This window comes from Marmota monax, unplaced genomic scaffold, assembly GCF_021218885.2.
Source record: "Marmota monax isolate L192 unplaced genomic scaffold, Marmota_monax_Labrador192_F-V1.1 WCK01_AAM20220418_F8-fsc00030, whole genome shotgun sequence".
NCBI classification, from domain to species: Eukaryota; Metazoa; Chordata; class Mammalia; order Rodentia; family Sciuridae; genus Marmota; species Marmota monax.
In genome coordinates, this window is record NW_026691988.1 from 6,872,075 (window position 1) to 6,895,602 (window position 23,528).

The 23,528-nt window shown below is 33.5% G+C and overlaps 1 protein-coding gene across 3 annotated transcripts in view; it reads right to left on the reverse strand.

Moving 5' to 3' along the window:
* The window catches only part of Hbs1l (HBS1 like translational GTPase), an 87,285-nt gene that overhangs the window by 58,348 nt on the left and 5,409 nt on the right, over positions 1-23,528 (reverse strand). The window contains exons 3-5 of one of the 3 annotated variants that reach the window (XM_046449908.2): positions 17,723-17,851; positions 12,630-12,824; positions 8,918-11,092 (exon numbers count right to left, since the gene is read on the reverse strand). In XM_046449908.2, coding sequence (XP_046305864.1) covers positions 9,636-11,092; positions 12,630-12,824; positions 17,723-17,851 — 1,781 coding nt within the window. In that variant the 3' untranslated portion in view covers positions 8,918-9,635. Of the gene's footprint in view, positions 1-8,917; positions 11,093-12,629; positions 12,825-17,722; positions 17,852-23,528 lie in introns of those variants that run through there. The other 2 variants (XM_046449901.2, XM_046449916.2) reach the window with 2 other exon arrangements.

Consider the following 23,528-nt stretch of genomic DNA (forward strand, 5'->3'; position numbering starts at 1 on the left):
AGCTCAATCACTACACTCTTCCCTACATTATTCTTCTTCACACAATGATGTCAAAAAAGAACTCCTTCCCTTTCAAACTGAGAAATAGGGAAACTGGAAAGGACACAGAAGCTATAAAAAGATATTCTAAGGACAAATAATGAAAGGAAAATAAAAGCAGATAAAGAATATACTATATGTCAATGAGAAAATTTTGTTTTTAAATTCTATTATATCAACTACAGCAAGGAAACTATCTCTGAGAGAGAAGCTTAAAAGAAAGACACAAAGGATGAAAGAAAAGCATACAAACAAGAGAAGAAAGACTAGAAAATTAAGTAAGCCTAAGGAGAGCTCAGAGCAATAGAGGCAGAGAAACTGCCAGACTGCCATACCCTGGGCAGCAGAATTGGGCTAGTTCATAGGAGACAATATTAGAAAACAGTGGAGCAACAACTGTAGTGCCCTGCAGGAAAGAGAGGGAACTCTATTATTCATCAATATGTCTTACAAATATAGGCCACAAAATCACTTTCAAATACTTAGTAACTTAGAAAATACCTTACATATATGCATCAATATGTCTTACAAATATAGGCCACAAAATCACTTTCAAATACTTAGTAACTTAGAAAATATCTTACATATGTACATTTTAAGGGAGAAAGGGGTGAGGATTGAACCAAGTCAAACAAACAGAGGTCTAATTGAGAAAAATCAATTAATTTAAAAATAACTACATTTTAAAACTAAAAAAAAATTTTAAGTACAGAATAAAATGAAAATATTATACATCCTAACAATAATATAACTAGAAAACTCAGGTAATTAACGGAGAATAAGTTAAGAGAAAGTCTAACTCTGATAAGCTCAATTTTTAAAACTGGGACTCATTTTAAATAAATATTATAAAACATGAAAACCTTACCTAAGAACTTAGAATATTAATGAAAATTATAAAACAGGGTGAAAATATATATATATATGAGTTTCTTCGTTTTTCATAATGAGACATCAATATACATTACTTAAAATTGGCAGACTCTTAAATAAAAGTTGAAGTATGTTATTACATTATAAACTATAAAATGTTCAAAATGCCAGAGTACATGTGGTGATCAAAACAAACACAAGTCACATCAAAATATGTAAATATAGAAGACCACAACTTTCTTAAAAATGGCAGTATTATGTCTATTATATTAATCCCATAAATGGTAAAAAAAAAAAAACTCATTATTAAAACAAAAAGTCTCTGACAACACCAAGTATATGTAAGTTTAGGAGACACAACCAAACCAAAGTGACTTAGAACAATGAAAGCAGAAAAATGAACAAATAAAACTGACAAAAAATGATAATAGTGATATTAAAGAAACAATGTAAGGCAAAAAGCATAAAACTAGCAAAAGGGGGACTTGATATGAATGAAACAACAAAACCACAGAAAGATCAGTTATCATTTCATACATGATTGAAATTTACATGGTAAAATCTGTAGCAAATAAGATGAAATAAAAATGCAAGGATGTTATATTTTAGTTCATCTCTCTCAGCCAATAGCCAATCAAGGAAACATTTTAAATAATACCAAACTCTATGTCAAGTTTTTTTAAAAAGTAATAACAGAAATATTTTGTTCTGAAAATAGAATAGTAATGTTGACAAGTGCCAATAAAGGCATTTAAAATTACAATGGGGACACACAAGCATGAGCACATGCACACATACAAGACACAGAAATCTCACCAAACTTCACAAAGTAAAATATGGATGGCATTTCTGCTAACAATATAATGAAACTAGTAATCATAACAAAAACAACAAAACTCCCAAAACAAACTGGAAATTTTAAAATTCAGACAAACCCTTGGCTTAAAAAGGAGAGAAAAATTGTGGATTACCCAGAAAATAATTACCCAGTGGCTTAACAAGAACACAGAAGCCAGAGCAAATGCACTATTCATAGGAAAATACTGATTCTAGGAACATAAGTAAATAGAAGCATTTTTGAAATAATGTACATTCAACCATCAAGTAGGAACAAGAAAAAGATGAATTAGAATTCCAATCTATAAGTAATTTCTTAAAATACAGATCTGAAATGTATGTGGCAAAATGTCTGCTTCTGTTGAAGCTATGCATACTGTTATTTTAAATTATTTTCTGTATTTTTCTTTTTAAAATTTTATACACGAAAATTAAGTTCTAGGAGAAAATTAAAGATGCTTAAAGTTAAATATTCTGCTTAGAAAAATAAACTTACAAGTAATGAATTAAAACCACAGAACTAATTATTGATTTAGGAAAGCTAATTTTGGGGGTGAAGGGAAGCCAAGACAAATTGCAAGGTAATATTCAAGAGGGAAAAACGTTGAGCAGAGGGGAAGGGAAAAATAGAAAAGAGAAAACAATATACAAAATAAGAACAGAGAATTAACCACAGGTAAAGAAGAAATCTAAAAGAATAAAAGACAATGTTTGGTACAATGCTAAACTCACACACTTGTCAACCTGAATGAAATGGATGGTTTTCTAAGAACACTAAAGCTTTAAAAACTCCCAATTCACCAAGCTGAATCCTACTACGATACATAATTTTAATGTTATTTAAATCAAGTATTAAGAAAACTTTTTCTAAATAATCTATAAAAATATCAAAGGAAACATCAAAATCCAACAGAAGATGTACATACACAATTGTAAACTAATTTTATTAATAAATGAAATCATCTTAAATAAAATAATAGAAATAAAATGAATCCACGAAAAGAGTAATCCACCATGACAAACTCGAGATGTTTGAATGTTACAAGGCTAGATAAATAGTAGAAAATTTAAAATAATAATATAACATTTAATTTAACATTTAAACATAAATGCCTTTAGTCTTTATAGAGACAATATTCTTTTATTCCAAAAATGCCTTGACATCATCATACACCCCAATAAAAATTGTAGCTTGATTTTTTTTTCAGTAACTTGACAAAGTAGGATGACAAATCCACCTTTTCATGAATAAGAAAAACATTGGCTGCTTCTCACTCTCCAGACAACCCACATTTAATCTTGAATGTGCCTTTGTTTTCCTAAATAAACCTCTATCTATACTTCTGACTGGCATGTGCTAAAGTTCTTTCCCTTCACATATGCCAAGAACCCTGCTGGTTCTGAATGGAGTTCCCTCTTCCCCTTCAGACTCTTCTTCAGAGAAATCTCTTCCCTGTGAAACCTCTTGATAGCCCTTACCAGGATCTTTGGAGGTACTGACTTGGTTACAACAATTCCATATTAAGTGGATGGCAAGACAAGAATTCCAACCCATCCTGGCAACGGAGAACAATGTCTTATCTCCTTTAGATCAGTCAGGATAAGACTTCTGAATCCTGGCTAGGCAGGATCACTGCCCCTTGCAAGCCTGAAACAGTCACAGAAGAAAGATCTCCCTCGCAACCCCTTAAGATCAAAGGTATCAATGTCTGGAAGAGAGGGATGACTTAGGAATTTGAGGATTTTAAAAAAAGGCGGGGATAGATACTGAATCTCAAAGGAAGTGCCTACAAACCACTGAAATGCAAGATAAATGCCCATTAATTACTGAAATACAGAAAGTACCCATTACAGTTGCAACTCTTAAGCAACCCAGCCCTTACCCTTGCCCACACCCTTGACCCATCCTTGTCTGCAAAAAGTAATGTGAGGACAATGTGCAATAGAGAAAATTGGTGCAAAATTGTGTAACTCTGCCCTGACTGCACCTCTAGTCTAGCCCCTAGCAATCATTCTTTAAGAAATATTTACATCCCACACCAAGAGGTTGCTGCTTCTCACTCACAAGACAGCCTGCATTCTCCTCTCAATGTGCCTCTGCTTTCCTAAATAAATCTCTGTCTACCTCTGAATTTAAAAAAAAAAAAAAAAAAAGAGGAAAAGATGTGGGTGGGAGGAAAATGGACTTCTAGGTTTGCTCTTAATACTGGATCAAAGATACAAATATTAAAAAATTAACATCAAAGGTATAAGAAGAAATAATGATTTTATTTTTAAATTAACTTGTAGCAAAGAACTTTCAGTCCAACTTTTTTCCCTCTTGAATATGACTTTGCAACTTGTCTTATTTCTCCATTTCCTAAAGATGGTAAAAAAGAATTCTCAAAAAAAAAAAAAAACCGTAAGAAAAAGAGATTGATAAATATAAATGTATAAAGATTGAAAATCTGTCTTATAAAAATATTTTCCATGCATAATAATTATAAAAACTAATTTCCTTAGTATAAAAATATGTACATGAGGACTGGGATTGTGGCTCAGCGATAGATCGCTCGTCTAGCACGTGTGAGGTCCTGGGTTCGATCCTCAGCACCACATAAAAATAAAAAAATACAATAAAGATTTTGTGTCCAGTTACAACTAAAAATTAAATATTAAAAAAATGTTAATGAGATTATGTTTACAAATACACATAACACATACCCCTAAAACTGACAAATGATAATCCAGGAAAAACAAAAAAACGAACAAAATTTAAGAGCGACAGTTCTGAGAAAAAAAACAAATAGCTTTAAATACATGATAATGCAGTGAGCCTCACTCAAGTAAAGAAATATTTTAAAAAATGAAAAAAAAGTTTCTCAATTATCAGTTTAGCATAATACCCAAAGTAATAATACCTACCCCATCTGTGAGAATCTTAGAAATTCAATTTCTAGAAATGTACAATGTTCATTTTGGTATCATTAGTGATAGCAACTGGAAACACTTAAAATGTTCATCAACTCTGTTTATAAAAATGATGTTACAACCATATCAGAATTCTATACAACTTTTTAAAACAAATGAGACTGATCTATAAATGCTGGTATAGAAAGATTTGCAAAATGCTTTAAGTGGTACAAATGTGTTACAGTTTCCTGCTTGTGTAAAAGTGCAGATGTTCACTCACATATGTATAATATATAAGTAAAGTTCCTAGAAGAATACTGTGTATAAGAATTTATGCAAAATACACACACACACACACACACACACATATACATCAGATGATATAAATGGTGTGAGGAACAATTAAACAGGGTTACAAGAGAAACAGAGTAAATGTATGAGGGTGGGGTTACAATTCCATACAGGGTGATGATAAAAGGAGCCAGGGGTATGGGAGAGGGAGAAGGGAAACACTGTAGAAGCAAGGGAACATCAGGAAGGTGGGCTAGGGTAGGTTTGGGTACAGGGGCCGGAGGGGCGGGGGGCAGCGTACACAGAAAGAAACCAGCTAACAAAAGGGTTCCAGAAATAAAAGGATTTGGACAGGGAAACAGAAAATTATATCTACTTTTAGAAAAATTACTTGAACTGTACCATTTTATTTGTAAGTATTTTAAAAGAAAATAAACTGAAAAATTATAAAACCAGCTAGGTAGTTCAGCAATTCTGCATTCTCATTCTCAGAGATTCTAAATTTGTGAATTTTCCTACTCACTAGAATGTATTTGAAACCCCAAAATTACTATTTATAACATTTTGGCAGTCACTTGCATACATGTGCAGAGCAATGAAGAATTTGAGTCACCAACATGCAAGTTCTCAAGTGAAAAAACAGATAACATTATGTCTTTTTGTTTTAGCTCTCATAAAGTAAACAAGTATACTTTCTATGGTCTATTTATTACTGTGTTTTTCTACTTTTGTGGAGTTTTTTTGTTGTTGGTAATTTTGCTATTTCAAATGGTTTGCAAGTGTAGTGCTTAAGTGCAGTCTAGTGTGTCTAGGTACAAGAAGGCTATAATGTGCCTTATGCATAAAGAATGTGTTAGATTAGGCCGAAATTATGTGCTATACACCAGGATTTCCAAGTTAATGAACCAGTGATATGTAATAATATATAAGGTGTATTTAAATAGATACACATAGAAAACAAGGTTATATAGTGAGTGATTCACAGAAATATGATCAGAAGCTCACAGGAACCTAACCCTGTATTTCCTAGAGGAGCAGTGTTGTATTTCTTAATTCTGCAGATGCAGTGACTACCCCAAATAACAAGAATCAACACTTAGGCATATATATGTGCACACACAAATATTTACTTCTTTCTAAGACAGAAATAAAAAGAATGGTAATTGATTTTGAGTAGTAGGCAAAGTAAGAGGAATTGAGAATAATGCTATACTTTTGGTTTGGGCAACTACTAAGATGATAGTGTCACTTATAACAAAGATAGGAAAAAAAGGAAGAGATGGCAGTTTGGATGAGGAAGACAAAGATGTATGGTTTAGATATGGCGTGCCCCAAAAGCTCACGTGTGAGACAATGCAAGGTTTGGAGGAGAAATGATCGGGTTATAGCCTTAACCAATCAGTGAATTAATCCCTGATGGGATTGAGTGAGTGTTAGCTAGAGGGAGGTGAGTGTGGCTGGAGGATTGGTTCATTGGGGGCATAACTACAGGGTATATATTTTTTATGTCATGAGTGGAGGCGCTCTCTCTGCTTCCTGATGATGTGAGCTGCCTCTCTCTGCTACACACTCGGCCATGATGTTCAGCCTCACCTCCAGCCTGGAGGAATGGAACCAGCAGCCTTCATTCTATAGAATAAGACCTCTGAAACCATGAGCCCTCAAACAAACTTTTCCTCCTTACAGTTGTTCTGGTTAGGTCCTTTAGTCACAGCAGCAAAAAGGCTGACTAATACAGATGTCTGCTTTGATGAGTATAATAAGCAACACCGTACTAAATTGATGTCTGCTTTGATGAGTATGATAAGCCACACCATGCTAAATGTAATTTGTGTTTACATGTCAATACTCAACCTCCCATTCAGAATAAGAATCTGTTAATAATGGTATATCTCCTACATCTAAAATGGTCTCTTTTAAGTCATGCAATGCAAATCAGGCATGACAGCATCAGAAATATACTCTTATCATTTCTTTTACCTTCCACTATCACTTCTGCAATAACATGATCAATATTTGCCATAACCTATACAGTAATTAACAATATTTCCGAGCACATACATATATATTTTATACACACACACACACACACACACACAGGCACAAAACAATTTACCCCATGGAAAGCAAAATTATAAACACATATCTTAGAAGAAATTCCTCACAATCCAATGAATTTTTTTAAAAATTTGTTTTACAGAAACATAAAGCAATACCTTCTGCATAAAGTATCAAAATATCATTCTGAAATCAAATTTATATAGAAAATTCTAAAAGATAAATTGTTATGCTTTCACATTTGATTTAAGAAAACCTCAGATTATAGTTTCTTTCAATTCATTATTTTTCTTTCAAAGTAGCTCTTCTAAAACTGTATATATATGCTTAAAATGTGACAAATCCTTTACAATCTTAAAATTAAAATTCTACATAAATTGAGCCTTAAATAGTAAATATATGTATATAGATAGAAGAAAACTAGTGTAAAAATTCATATTAATCCCTCCCTGTCTAGTCAACATTGTTTATATACATTCCATTATTTAGATAATAGAAAACAATTTCTAAGATACCATAAAATTGATTTTATAACCAAATATATATTTTTGAGTACATGAAACATAAAGCTTGCTGATAAAAATATTGAGATTATTATATATATTCTCAATATATAATAATCTCAATATTTACTTAAGGTTAGTTTAAAAGTAAATAATCATATAAGAATTCATTATTTTTCTCTTAACTGTGTTTATCTTAACTGTTTCCTTTTACATTCAAAGAAAAGCATCTTGTTAGTTTTATCCTTGGTATGACAATTAGTTTCATGACCTTTCACTGAGTGCTAAAATTTAAATATAAAACACTGCAAATACTACTATTTCTATGAGAAGAAAAAGGTAGAAAAAAAGCTTAAGAAAGGAAAAATACTGGAAAGTCATTCTGAAAATAAACAAGAATATAAAATGTTATCAGATGCGCTGTCAAATAGTCGCCAGAGGAGCATCTTTCTTTACTGGAAAAAGGACAGCTATTTTGTTTTCATTAAGAAATAATATTTTGCCAGGCACGGTGACACATGCCTGTAATCCCAACAACTCAGGAGGCCAAGACAGGATGATCGCTGAGTTCAAAGCCAGCCTCAGCAATGGCAAGGCACTAAGCAACTCAATGAGACCTTGTCTCTAAATAAAATATAAAATAGGGCTGGGGATGTGGCTCTGTGGTCGAGTGCCCCTGAGTTAAATCCCTAATATCCAAAAAAAGAAAGAAAAGAAAAAAGAAATAACATTTTAGCTAGATGCAGTGGTACATGCCAATAATCCCTGCAATCAGGAAGGTTAAGGCAGGAGGATCACAATTTCAAAGTCTCAGCAACTAGAGACCCTGATTCAAAATATAAAATAAAAATGCTAAGGATGTTCAATTCCCAGTCCTGGGGAGTGGGGGTTTAATATTAAAACACTGAGATATTACTGAAATGTTTTTCAAGAAACACTAAAAATATCTTCATCATTTTATACAAAAGACCATAATTCCTAAATAAGCTATTCTCCTTGGTATTCCTGATGTTAAGTAGCTGAGATATTTTGTCATTAGTGATTCCATTCTACTGATTTATTTCTCTAAGGTGTGGTTCTTGAATATAAGCAGATATTCAGAATCACCTGGGGAATCATCTTGGAAACATACATTCCCAAGTGCCATCCCTCAAAGATTGATTCAGTAGGTCTAGAGGGAAACCACAATATCTGTCTCAAAAAAAATTCCCCTGTTGATTCTGACTACTAGTTGAGGACGACTGCTGGTAAGGGATGAATTGCAAACTTATTTTTCTAACTAAAAGAGCTCTTATTTGATCTGCCATTATGAAACTTTCACTGCAGTGTATACAAGTGTCAGTAACTCCATGTTTCATTTTTTTATTACAAAGCAAAAGTTTAGGAGATCTGGTAAAACCATCTATTCAAAGAATATGCAACCATTCTTGAAAACACTTTCTATGTATTTATTTTAAAGTATACATTAGAACAAATGGTCTTGAAAATGTATAAAAATAATTTATGCATTAATTCATCTTCAATATTTACATGGTCCCTTAAAAGATTTTCATTTTATTATCATCGAAAATGTATTTCAACTGCATCTATAGTACTCTCAAAAGTCAGGAATTTTAAGATTTTCTAATAGAAATGTTTCTAATATTCACATTCAGTAAAATAATGAAACTGGGAATGATACCAATAATATTTTAAATTGTAATTATGTCTCAGCTACTCTATGCCATATATCATAAGAATAATCTTCACACTGTAATAATACCAAATGGTGGCATTTTTGTTTAAGAAAAAAGCACAAAAATAGTTTATAGAAGAAAATATCTCATCGTAAAAACTTATAAAGTTAAACACCAAATAAAAATATCTGAGGCTCAATTTCACAATATCAAGTTTCCATATCCATTTTGTAAACATATAATCGTTATCAACTCAAATAAAGCCAGTTATCACTACAAGAAGATAGAGTAAAAAAAAATTTTCAGTGCAAAAATACATATCAACTTAAGTTGTTATCAACTGACATAAGATAATTTTAATAAAAGTCACAATCTGAATCCCATAATGTAAGTTGATCCTACAAAGACATTAAATTAATTTCAAATAAAAAGTTCTACAGCAGTAACCCAAGTTTTCCTTTTGCTACTATTCTCTAGTAAATGCTTTCTTTTGATTAGCTTTTACAATGTCATCAGGAGATGCTGATTTGAAGTCAAATGGTGTTATTGCTACAAGAGGGCTTATTTCTTTGTCCTTTACATCTTGAACTTGTCTACTATAAAGAAAAGTCTTATAGAGGTCAAGGGTGCGCTGCTTGCATCTTTTCAGTGGATAACGAAGACACAGTGTTGAAGCAAAAGCTGAAGGTCTAGCAGCAAGGGCCTTGGTCCAAGAGAGAGAAAAAGGTGGTTTCCTAGTCAGAGAGCCTTTATTGTTTTTCTTATTATCTTTAGCAGAATTGGAATTCTTCCCTAATTTTGAACTAAGAACTTCAGTTCCTGGTGTTGGAGCAATTGATTGATCAACTATAGGCTTTGAAACAAAATCTGGAGCTTTTATCAGGACACTAAGATCAATATTTGAATCTATTCCAGGAGACCTCGTTTCGGATAAACTGAGCTCAAAAGAATTTTTCTTAATCTGAGAACTGTCTACCTCAATTGTTTCTGCAATCAAATCAGAAAGTGACAAATTCTCAAGGTCTCTTGTGGGAGAAGCTTTACGAAATGCCAAAGATGACAGAGATCCTGTTAATTCTGATATTCCAGAAGACTGACAGTGATTTGCTAGCTGTGACAGGGGAAAGGATCCCAAACTTAGATCTGCAAAACTGGCAGATGACTGGTTACAAAGATTAGATAAAGTAAAGCACTGGCTTGGATGGTTTTCTTTGTGTTCCTGAAACAGTTCAGCTAGGGATGGATTTTTACATTGGGAAAACTGCAAACTGTCATTTTTTAAAATGCAATTCTTGGCACTCTGTTCAACTAAAGAAACATTTCCAACTTCAGTCTTTTTACTAGGATTTAGATTATCACCAGTCATATTTTCCAATGAGCTACTTAAGTGCAAAGGATTATTTAAACTTCCCACGCTGTTTTGTACTGGAATGTTTTGGAAATCAGATAATGAACTGTTTTGAATAAATAAAGAATTATTATCTGTTGTGCTCTCTATCATCAAGGTCTTTAAGTCTGGTATTCCTTTGAAAGCAAAATCATCTTTGGAAACACATTCAGATGCATGAGGTCTTAACAAATCAGCATCTAGATTCTCTGAAAGCAGCCTTTTCAAATCATCTGAGGATGATGATCTGCCTTCTGGCTGACATTGATAAGAATCTCTTGGCATATCATGAATTAGGTCAGCTAATGAAACCTCTTTTGTTAACTTACATGATTCTAGCTTCTTTTCACTTTTAGGTCTGTCAAGTTTCTTTTTCCTATGAAGTAAATAGTGATTTGGTACAACCAAAGAATTATGTGATCCATGTTTTGCTACTGAATCAAAGGGTTTGTTACTGCAATCCAAATGATTTTGTGACTGAGAATAAGAACTTTGAACATTATCAGTTGAAACTTCAGAAGAAGAAAATAAGACTCCTTACCTTACAAGAGCCATTAATTTTCAGATGAATAGGTTGACATATGCAGAAGACAGCCACAGCAACCAAAAGGAAATATGAAATGAGGCATTTAATTACTAAATGTTTCTTTTGATTATAACATGAATAAAGCAATAGTTGATCATTATTTAACAGTAAGTGAACACACTAAAAAAATAATAAAGAATATTACCTGCTTTTAATAATCTAAAGTAACCTTCATACTTAGTTCATGGTATTTACAAATGTAAGTACCAAGTCAATGTTCCAATTGTCATAAATTTAATAAAGTGAGGTTTTACCATAACTAAATAGTTATAATTGTCTCAAAGTCAAAACTTTTTTAAATAGTGGTATTTTAATGCATTAAAAACAACACAGCTTAAATTTTTAAAAAATTTAAAAATCAATTTTAAAAAACCTTAAAAATATAATTAATTAGTTAATTAATTAAAACACACACACAGCTAAAAACATAGCTCCCTGGTACAGCAGTTGCCTAGCATGAATAAGGCCCTGAGTTTCATCCCAGCAACACACACACCAAACATACACATAAAACAGGCAAACAAGTAATTCCCTATAATATCTACTGTGATCTGGGCTACACTATAAATACAGATAATGTATTACTGATTCATTCCCACACTGGTCAGCTAAAAGTATATATCCACATCCCTTCCCTACAAAAAACACTTCTTATTTCATGGTAACAGATTACACGCCACTATGTTGTAGTAAAATTCTAGCCCACAGATTATAAGAAATATCAAATCAGTTAGTAAATCACCTAGCAGATATCATATTGATTAATATAATGGTACCTCAGTTCCCTTCTTATATCCATTAAATTCCAATTTAAACTCAAATCCTACAAATTTAAAATTAAAAATCTTGGCATGAAATGGAACAGTAGTATAGCTCTAGTGGTTATAGTATTTAATATTTAAATAAAATGAAATTATATATGCTATAACATGCTATAAGCATCAAGGGTTTTTTAAACATTAAATGGCTAGGTATTAATTTTTATTTTCTATCTCACTAGATTTAAAGAAAATTAAAAAGTTCTCTTAAACCCAAGAAGAAAAAAAAGGCTTATCTGATTTTATTTCTTAGATGCTCTGTTATGCAAACAAGTAGTGAATTAAGGGGTGGGGGGGAGCCATCATGGTGGCATAAGCCTATAATCTCAGCAACTTAGGAGGCTGAGGCAGGAGGATCAAAAGTTCAAAGTCGGCAATTTACAGAGGCCCTGGGCAAGATCCTGCCTCAAAATAAAAAACAAAAAAATGGGCTGGATGTGTGGACCAGTGGTTACCCACCGCTGGGTTCAATCCCTGGTACCAAACAAATAAAAAACAGGCTGTAACAGAGAAGGGAACATAGTTGGAAAATTCAAGACAGAAAATCAATTGATAATAATCAAGAGTTAACTGTAACATGCAATATTTTAACAACTTGAGCAAATTAAAGACCCTCTAAAACCATTAACTACATAAAACGACAAAAAGGGAACATATAAAAAGGCATACCTTTTACTGTCTTTCCTGTAGATATTGCTCTCTCGCTCTTTCCCTTCAAATTCTGCATGTTATCTTGTTCCAGAACCACTGACAAAGCCTTCTGCACATCAAACTTGTTCTTCAGAATTGCTTCAATCAGTACTTCATCCGGCACAGCATCTCCAAGTACCTCTCTCATGTGATCAAGGCACGAATAAAGACGAGCTGGGACAGACAACAAAGATTAAAAGCTATACTAAACAGCGCCAAAGAACCCCAATCTTCAAAACTGATAAAAAGGACTTGAGACTATACTAGGATATTCACCTCTCCTTTTTCTTTAGCAAAAATTATTTATAATGATCATATTTTTCTACAATATACCTTTCTTCCCTTATTACCAGAGGAACAATTTTATTAAGTCATTATATTAAATGTTCCTGAATAATACTATTTGAAAAACATATAAATTGTATACAATAATATCTATTTTCATCTCATGATGATGATAAAATGTCTCTCCCATAATACTGACTAATGCTTGAAAAAAATGTAACTGGTACACACTGATATCTATTTTCAGAAAGCAATGATGGTATCTATACTAACCATTTTTCAAATGTGTGGAAATAGAGGGCCAATGTACACTATTCCTAACTGCACTGATAACTAGATATATTTCTTACATTTTATAAATTACTACTTTTAAGTTTTCTTTTAAGCTAATTCAGTTTTCCCCAGCCAACTCAAGTCATCCTTAAATGACTCTTAAAAAACAAGCAAAATGCATAACAAGGAAGTCTAATAGAATAAGAGAAACATAAATATTTAATTCTAAAATAAAAAATTTAAGAACTGGGAATGTCAATTGGTGGTAGGATGCTTTCCTAGCATGAATGAGGCCCTAGTTTGGTCCCTAGCACCACACACACAAAAAAATTCATACCTGGAGTTGTCCAAACTATTTAAGGATTTTATTTTCTTATGATTATGTCATTATAAAAAGTAATTATTAACAATATTCATGAAGTAAAATAGGACCTGCTACCTAAGGGCCAGTGAATAAAAATGAATGAATATACTCATTTATATTTTTATTCTACTTGGCAATTTTCACAATTCAGACCCATGCACACCTTCTGTAATACAATAACTTTATGAGTTAGTCGTATGGGGCAAATTCTAAATTACAAAAATTATGAAGACTGAAAATCACAGCATTATGAAGTTAGCAATAATCGAAAAGAACTGAGGCTTTTGGATTTTGTTATGGTTTGGATGTGGAATGTACCCACATGTGTTAATGACTTGGTCCCCAATGTAGCTATGTCCAGAGAAGTGGAGCTTTCGGGAAGTGATTTTATCATGAGGGTTCTGACTTCATCAGTGGATTAATCAAATCATCCACTAATATCTGACTGACTACTAAGAGATGGTAGAAAGTAGCAGGTGGGGCACAGTGGCAGGAGTAGGGGATGGGGGCTTGCTCTTGGGACAGTATTTTGTCCTTTGCTTCTGGCCTCTGGCTGCCTCCCTACCACCCCGTTTCCTGGCTGTCATGAGCTGGGCACTTTCCACCACCATGCCTTTCTGCCACAACATCTCTACCTTAGAGCAAGCAGACCATGAACTGAAAACTCTGAAACCATGAGCTAAAATATATATTTCTTCCTTTATATTGCTACTATCAAGTTGTTTGGGTCATAGCCTTGAAAAGTTCACTAAGACAGACTTCCTACTCCACCAAATCATTTCACAGAATTCAATTATGTTTCATTTTATATGCTTACATGCTAAACAAAGAATCTGCTAGCAATACTGTACTTGTTTCAAGAAAAAAAAAAAAAGGTATTTGGTACTTTGCTCCATGTCTCAATTATTGAAAGTAAATTCCTCACGTAACTGGACAATTCTGACTTGCTTAGTCCAAGATTTATTTTAAAGGGCAAGTGAGCAATGTTGGGAAAATAACACCAATTTGATAAATATATGACTTATTGAAACTGGAACAGAATACATGGCATAGTAAACATCAGAACCTCTTCTCACTTTAGAACTATTTTCTACACAAAAGAGACAGTTAAAAGTTGAGGTTAAAGGAGCTGGGGATGTGGCTCAAGTGGTAGCACGCTTGCCTGGCATGCGTGTGGCCCGGGTTCGATCCTCAGCACCACATACAAAGATGTTGTGTCTGCCGAAAAATAAAAAAAAATAAATATTAAAAATTCTCTCTCTCCCTCTCTCTCTCTCTGTCTCTCACTCTCTCTTTTAAAAAAAAAAAAAAGTTGAGGTTAAAGAATTAGTTGGCTTAGCTGGTGCAACCTCAGACAAGTTCTTTCCTGAGTATCATTTTTCTCCCCTGTAAAAAGAAGCTTTGTAGCTTTCCTACAATGTTTCTGTGATGATTAAATATGTTAATAACTGAGCAACACTTAGAACAGTCCTGGAGAGCATTTAGTAAAAGTGAGCCATAATCATTATTACTGTTATCATGCAATTACTTATATATAAAGTTGGAAGTTTAACTTTCCTTCTAAAACATGATTCTGAATTTCACTACTCCTTAATCTTTGTTCACAGAGACATATGTAGCAGATGAAAGGATGAGACTTATACTCTATTCCTGTCTTCTTCTGTCTTCTCATCCCACAATGGGAACTGTAACACCTTTTTTCAAAAATACTATAGAAGCCAAGGGTGGTGGCACACATCCATAATACTAGGAAGGATGGGACAGAGGGATCAAAAGCTCAAAGCCTGCCTTGGCAAACTAGAAAGACTCTATTTCAAAATTTTAAAAGGCGGGTGGAGAGGGCTGGGAATGTAGCCCATTGGTAAAAGACCCCTAGGTTCAATCCCCAGTAATGCAAAAACAAATAAATAAAAACACTACTGAAGTGTTCACATAATAGCTTCTCTACCAACTTTTATTCAGATAGGAACATACCTCAACATCATAAAGGCTATCTATGCTAAACTCCAGGCCAACATCATTCTAACGGAGAAAAATTGAAGGAATCCCTCTAAAAACTGAACAAGACAGGGATGTCCTCTTTCACCACTTCTATTTAACATAGTTCTTGAAACACTGGCCAGAGTAATTAGACAGACGAACAGAAATTAAAGGGATACATATAGGAAAAGAAGAACTCAAACTGGCACTATTTGCTGAGGATATGATTCTATACCTAAAAGACCCTAAAAGTTCCACCAGAAAAATTCTAGAACTAGTAAATGAATTCAGCAAAGTAGCAGGATATAAAATCAACACCCATAAATCAAAGGCATTTCTGTATTTCAGTGACAAATCCACAGAAAGGGAAACAAGGAAAACCACCCCATTTTCAATAGCCTCAATAAAAAATAAAATACTTGGGGGGTGCTGGGTTGTGGCTCAGTGGTAGAGCGCTCACCTGGCACATGCAAGGCCCTGGGTTCAATCCTCAGCACCACATAAATAAAATAAAGATATTGTGTCCAACTACAACTAAAAAATAAATATTTAAAAAAATAAAATGCTTGAGAATCAACTTAATGAAAGAGGTGAAAGATCTATATAATGATAATGATAATTACAGAACCCTAAAGAAAAAAAATCAAAGAAGACCTTAGAAGATGGAAAGATCTACCTTGCTCTTGGATAGGCAGAATTAATATTATCAAAATGGTCATACTTCCAAAAGCACTATACAGATTTAATGCAATCCCAAAATGATATTCCTCATAGAAACAGAAAAAGCAATCATGAAATTCATCTGGAAAAATAAGAGACCCAGAATAGCTAGAGCAATCTTAGCAGGCAGAGTGAAGCAGGTGGCATCACTATACCAGACCTCAAACTATACTACAGAATAATAGTAACAAAGACAGCATAGTATTGGCACCAAAACAGACTGGTAGACCAATGGTACAGAATAGAGGACACAGAGACTAACCCTCAAATGTATTTCCAGAGTTGATAAAGAAATTGTTTTTTTATTTCTTCTGTCTCATTTGTCTTTCTGCTTTCTATTTTTTATATGTATTTATGTATTCTTTCCATTTTTCTTGATTTGTTTAGCAGCTGGTATAATTTTGTTGACTTATTTAAAGATCAGCTCACAGATTTCTCATTCATTATAAATATTTACAGTAAAAAGTCATACTGCAGAAAAAGAGCAAATCAGCTTATCCCTGCTTACTGTTAACAGATACATAGTGATATATCTGGCCATTTCAGTTCTACTATCAATCTTTGCTTAAATAATGTTTGAAGCAACATCATGTTTCAAATTTACAAGATAAAATATAAGTACTTTTGTTAAAATGTTTAAAGGAGTTGAAAATAAGAAAGCTCAACCAATGTTACTTCCATTGAACTTACAAGTTCCATCCTGAAGTGTAATTTTTTTTTTTATTGGTTGTTCAAAACATTACAAAGCTCATGACATATCATCTTTCATACACTTGATTCAAGTGGGTTATGAACTCCCAATACAACAGTCACTGAAGTGTAATTTAAACAGATGTGAACCATCAGGACACTTGCATAGCTGTTATTTTGGCCTTTAGCTTGTTTTTTTAAAGCCTTTTGGTACTTAAAAAATCTTTGCAAATAAGAAAGTTTCTATCCTCTAATCATAAACTCCCCATAAAGCTTATGAAACAATACATATTCTTAAAAATGTTCTTATAACAAATCAGGAGCTTTTTCTCTCTTTTTTTTTTTTTTGTTGTTGTTTTTTGCAATATCTTTTTTTGTTGTTGTTTATTCATTTTTATGTGGTGCTGAGGATTGAATCCAGTGCCTCACACGTGCGAGGCAAGCGCTCTGCCACTGAGCCACAACCCCAGCCCCCGGAGCTTTTTCTTAAGGAAAAGAAAGATGAAAGAATGAGAAAATTAGATAAAAAATTCCCACTACTGAACAGTAGCAATACAATCAAATTTTCAATCACATAGTTAAATATTCTACTCAAAATATGCTTAATGTAAATTTTCCTTGAAGATATGAGATATTCTTGTATCATTACTGTCCTGTCACTATTATGAATAATCACAGTAAAATTAAAATTCTAATATATTTAATTATTAATTATTTTTAGGCAATAAATATAGATAACACTATTTTTTTTTTACTATACCTTGATCAATTTCACTTAGCTGATGGTTCAAAAGAGAATTGGGAGAATCTTTCAGGTCTTCATTATCATACTCTTCTACAGGCTCAACAACTGAAGGCTTGTCACGTCGTGAGTAAATAAATTGAGCAGCTAGAATGTAAAGTAATTGAAGAATGCTGTGGTATTGACATTTTTCATTAACTCTTTATTTTAACAAAAGTTCTAAAAAAAACTTATTTGCTCAGTTATAAAATACTAAAGACTTATTGTATAATTAAGAAAATTAGCAATAGTTTTCAATTCCCAAGAATTACTAATTTGTCCAAATACAAACACGACCAAAAATATGTCCTAATTTTTTGAACAATGTATACTTTCAATCACTCACTCACACTGTAAATATTCATTCAATCATTCACTTACAAGGTAAAAAACCTTCAACTTTCAGACATCAGGCTGTGCTCTTCTACAATACAAGCAGTGTCATCACTAGTGAGTGATATTATGAGGTATTACATATTGCATTAAAAGGAGGAAAGACACTCTATCACAGTGCCAATATATCCTTGAATGCTATTACTGAACTAATAGCAAAAGGAAAAATCATTACCCCACACTCCCAAAATACTAACACTTCTATTACCTTAACTAGATGGTCCATTGAAATCAGTCTCAAAGATTATTCAATTACAAGAGAATAAAATTAACCAATGTTATGAAGGACAAAAATATAAATACAATATCCAAAAGGCAAGGTATTATTAGAGTTTTGCATTACTAAGCTTTCTTTAATAACATGTAACATATTAAGTCCCTCACATAAAATGCCTACATTTGACTTTTGTACATGTTTTCAGAAAGGCATTACTTATAAAAGGGAAATTATATGTAAAATTTACAAATAATACACAGAACATAAACCTATGGCCCAACCTGAATATTATGATAAACACCTGTAATCCCAGTAACTCAGGAGGCTGAGGCAGGAGGATCACAAGTTAGAAGGCCAGCCTCATCAACTTAGAAAGACACTGTCTCAAAATAAAAAATAAAAATGGCTGGCAATGTAGATCAGCAGTAAAGCACCACTGGGTTCAATTCCCAGTACAAAAAAAAAAGATGGCTTATGTGTAACACCTATACTGAGAAGGTCATTGCATAGATGCTCTCAATTCAGAGTATAAACTGATGGCTTTTTTATAACAGGAAAGGCAAAGAAGAAAAATGTAATAACATATTTTAAAAGCTAAAAGAATAATATAGATAGGAAAGTATTGCAGAGGATTAGTAAGTGAAGAATGAAGTAGTTGGGTTTTTTGTTTTGCTTTGGTTTTTGTTTGTTTTCTGGTTTTGGTACAGGGGTTTGAATTCAGGGGCACTCAACCACTAACCACACCCCCAGCCCTATTTTGTATTTTATTTATTTAGAGACAGGGACTCAGTGAGTTGCTTAGCATCTCACCATTGCTGAGGCTGGCTTTGAAATCATGATCTCAGTCTCCAGAAATCCTATTTTGAAATCCTATCTCAGTCTCCAGAGCCCTTGGGATTACAAGCGTGTGCCACTGTGCCCAGCTCTAAAGCAGTTTTAATAAAGGAGGCAAGAAAACAGGAAAAGCTGAAGAGGTAGAAGAGATCTTGGAGAAGGAGAACTGAGTAAGAGACATACAGAGAAGTTGAGAGAATTCAACCTATTCTATAATGCATGTTTCCTTATCATAAATTAGCTCATACTAATAGGTACACAGAGGAATGATGAGGATGTAACATTAAAGATGCTTTAATTTTTGAAACTTTTCCCCTAACACTTCAATGTTCTGCATCACCATGTAATAGCATAAGGTTGAAACCCAATAAAACCAAACAAAAACAAATATAATACTGCAACTCTAGTTGTATTATAGTGCCACATAGCCTCACATTCTTCTCTTGGCTCAGATTGGCCAAGTACCCAGTTTGACAGTGCTTACTGCTTGCGTCTCCAAGATCTGTATTTTGCCTCTGCAACATTATTCATTAGTTTCAACCCTTTCTTCATTTTCTATCAAGCTTTTACAATTTATCTTAAGTATACCAGGTTTACATTTACTGGAGTATTTCTTCACTGAGAAGTCAATGCATCTTTTCAAATGTGCAAGCATTTTTTATTAAGATAACTAGATTTTGTTCATACATTGTAGGTTGAGCGGCCTGTTCTGATCCTCCTACTTCCCATGAGCTATTTTTAGTATTTAATTTTTAAAACCACAAAGAATTTCAGGAATACACATATTAAATTGTGTATGTGTATGTTTCTCCCTTCTTTTAAGTAATGAGATGCCTTAAAATCCAAGACATCTTAGATTTAACATAGTGTAATATACTAAAAAATGTAAAAAGGGCCATTCTGAGTTTGTGATTTACAAACTGCTATTCTGCCCTTTAAATTGTATTAAGTTTAGCCTAAATTTAACAAATGTACTTCCTTCATCTTCCCTCATACCTCTAGCTATAAGGAAGAAATCTAAGATCCAAACATTGAGGCAAAAAAATCATGATGTTTCCCTCAACAAGTTTTACTTAGAAAATACTGACAGGGAAGAGACAGTTCTCGATGTTCAGGCTTCTACTCTACCTCACAGGAGCTATTCTTGACAGAGGAGGGTCCCTAATACCACTGCACCTTCCCTCACACATGAATCCAACTCACAAACTTGTGCTATTGCCACTATTTTGGAAGTAGAAATGGTTAGATTTGCTAGGGAGGAAAACAGGTCGAGAAAACTTTTGTAGGAAAAATAGATACTGGGGGAGAGAAGGGAAGCATTCCAAACCTTTGAAGTTGAAATGACAGCCCAAAGACAACAAATAAAATAAAAGTTAAATCAGAGAAAAGCATGGTAATAGATATAAAATGTTGTTCTTCTCTAAACTCTAAATTTTAAAGCACTGCGATGGAAGTGCTTTCTGAAAAAACAGATACACAAAATAATTTTTCAAATGTAAGGCATTTTAACAAACATAAAAGTTTAGAGAATTCAAAACCTAACTCCTGAAACTACCTAAAATTGTTCGCCAAACACCTTAAGGTCAAAATCATGTGAGCATGCAGAGGTACAGCTCTCTCATCCCCTGGTGCTTCTGATGCAGTGGTGCTGGAATGGAGCAAGAAATTTATGTTTTTAACAATTACTCGCACTGATTCAGACCACTGGGAAGGTTAGGAAACTCTGACCTGTAAATCTCCCCTCTCATCTACCCTACCTATACTCCATTCTGTAAACTGTCATCAGTTACCTGCCTAAAATACCATCCCCCTGACTTAAAAAGCTCCAATAAAGTTGACACCACAAACCCAAAATTGAAAACATCTTTCACAATCTGGTTCCTACTTCTCCCTGCCTAGTTCTTTTTAATGCTGCAAATTCTGTGAATCCTGTGAGTCTCCAGAAACAAACCTCACTAAGAGGCCACTACTTAAGCAATATTGTTTGCTCTACCTAACATGCCATTCTCTAAATTTGCCAGCCCAGTTCCCATCTGCCAGAAGCCTTCCCAGGGGATTCCAGTCAGGTTCATGTTCACCCACCCACCAAATTGTTGCAGTCAGCTGTGAACAGGCCTTTATAATCTGCTTTATATCAAATTAATGGGAAATTTTATTAGAAGAGAGATTTTTTACACATAAATTGATATCCAATAAAGATTTTAAACAGGATAGAGCAAATATAGATTACTTCTAATCATACTAGTTGATACAAAAACAGACACTTGTAGTTTTACAGAGCTGTAAAACTATCTTGAGTGTCTACCCTACTCCTCAACTTATATTCAATACTCAGTATCAACACCAATCTTTCTAAAGGAAACAAAAAAAAAGCTGTTACATTTAGAAATCACCTTTCCATAAGGAAAACTGCACTTTGTTGAATTCAAAACAATATATATAGGTTGATACATTTTAGAGAGAAATTCCTATTAACTGGCAAAGTAACTCAATTAACAGACTTCAATAGACTATTAGTAAGATCACCTCAATGAGACAATTGTGTGTTTTTATTTCAATTATTTTAATTTAGAAGTAGAACACATATGGAAGGGAGACTCAATATGTGGGTTAATTTTTACTTGATGAGCTTCTCAAACCTTCACTTGTCCATCAATCCCCAAACACTATTCCAAAAAGTATTCAGTTACCAACTAGGATATTATTAATAGAGATATGGATCAAATTCAAAGCCCATGACTCCCACTACAGTAAATCCTACTGATGTTGCCATAGCAAGCTGCTTCTTTAAGAACAAGGTATTCTTAAACTACTCATTTTTTATTGGCAGTTACTTGAAAACCTACCACTGAAGAGGAAGTTAAATTTTTTAATCTGATATTACTGCTACTCTGTAAATTTTTTAATAAAACATCCAAATTCACATGTTTTTGCTCAAAATACAAGTTTGTCAAAGAAATTCGAATTAACTATCTCCTTCTTTGATAATGATATTGGACTTGCTGATGTGTAAAAAATGTGACTCTCATAGCCAGACTATCCAGAATACAAACATATGCAAGATCAACGTATGCTCATCAAGAGCTTTGAGACACATGGATAAACTATGATTCTGTCCTCAAGAAAGCTAGGCCACAAATGCAAATCTCAAAAAAAACAACTTTGGAAGGCCTGACCTTTGCACTATTAGTTCATTACTCAATAATGTTACTTATCCAGAAAAGCCTACCTAAATGAGAGTTAGCCTGCAATAGTAAGGTGTCTTTTAGGAATCACTTTATGAATGGTTCAACCCTTATACAAGCCATATTTACCAAGTTTCAAGTACTGAAGATCTCAACTCTTGTAAATCTTGTAAATCTCTTATCCAAATCCACTCTTATCCTAAACATATGGTTCCCCATGCAAGCCACAAACACAATCTAGTGGGTTTTTTATACCATTGCTGTGTCTCACCTCACCCTAGGATTCTGACTCTTGGTTCCCTCCACCATCACCTCTGAACTACATTTCTAACAAACTCTCAAGTCATGATGATGGTACAGGGACCACACTTTGAGAACACTGTCCTAATATCCTTTATATACTTTAGTATAGTAGTCTTCTAACTAATCTGCCTATATTAGCTCATGTACCTCTTTCAATCCACTGTCTACACTGCAGAAGAGATCTTTTTAAAAGTCAATTCTAATACTATATCCACATCATCTTCTCAGTTACACAAATGTGCCTTGCTTTCTACTGCACTTAGAATGTGAGTAATGAGGACAGAGATACCAGGCATCACTTTGTTACCTCCAAAGTTTAAAGTGCCTAGTCAACTTTGACACTGAATTGTATGAGCCCCAAAGGGCAAGTGCCTAGGGGGATCCTTGGAAAAAGGGAAATTTCTTTTATGCCTATATCCCTATAAAATGTCTTCTTTTGAATCCCTCAATTAGGAGCTCTAAAGGAATGTTGGTTATTAACTTATCTCTCAGCTTCCAACCCACATTTACTCAGCTTTGCGATGCTGATGTTCAAGTATTACAAAGCACATTTATTCTTTGACAACTGGCTCCTTTTTAGTATCCAGTAAGATGCTAAAAGAAGACTACAAGGCCTTCCCTTTTGCTTTTTGTTCTGGTCAGCATCGCCCTGGCAATACTTTACATTGCAAAAGCAGTTTATTCCAGTAAACAGTAACTAACTTAAGTTTTTCAGTTTTTTCAAAATTCCCAGAATCAACATCAACTTGCCCCTTGAATCAACATCAACTTGCCCCTTCACTCCCTAAACACCACAGCAGAGAGTAAATTGAAATTATTTCTTCAAAAGGCTGAAACCCAGCTTCAAAAAGTC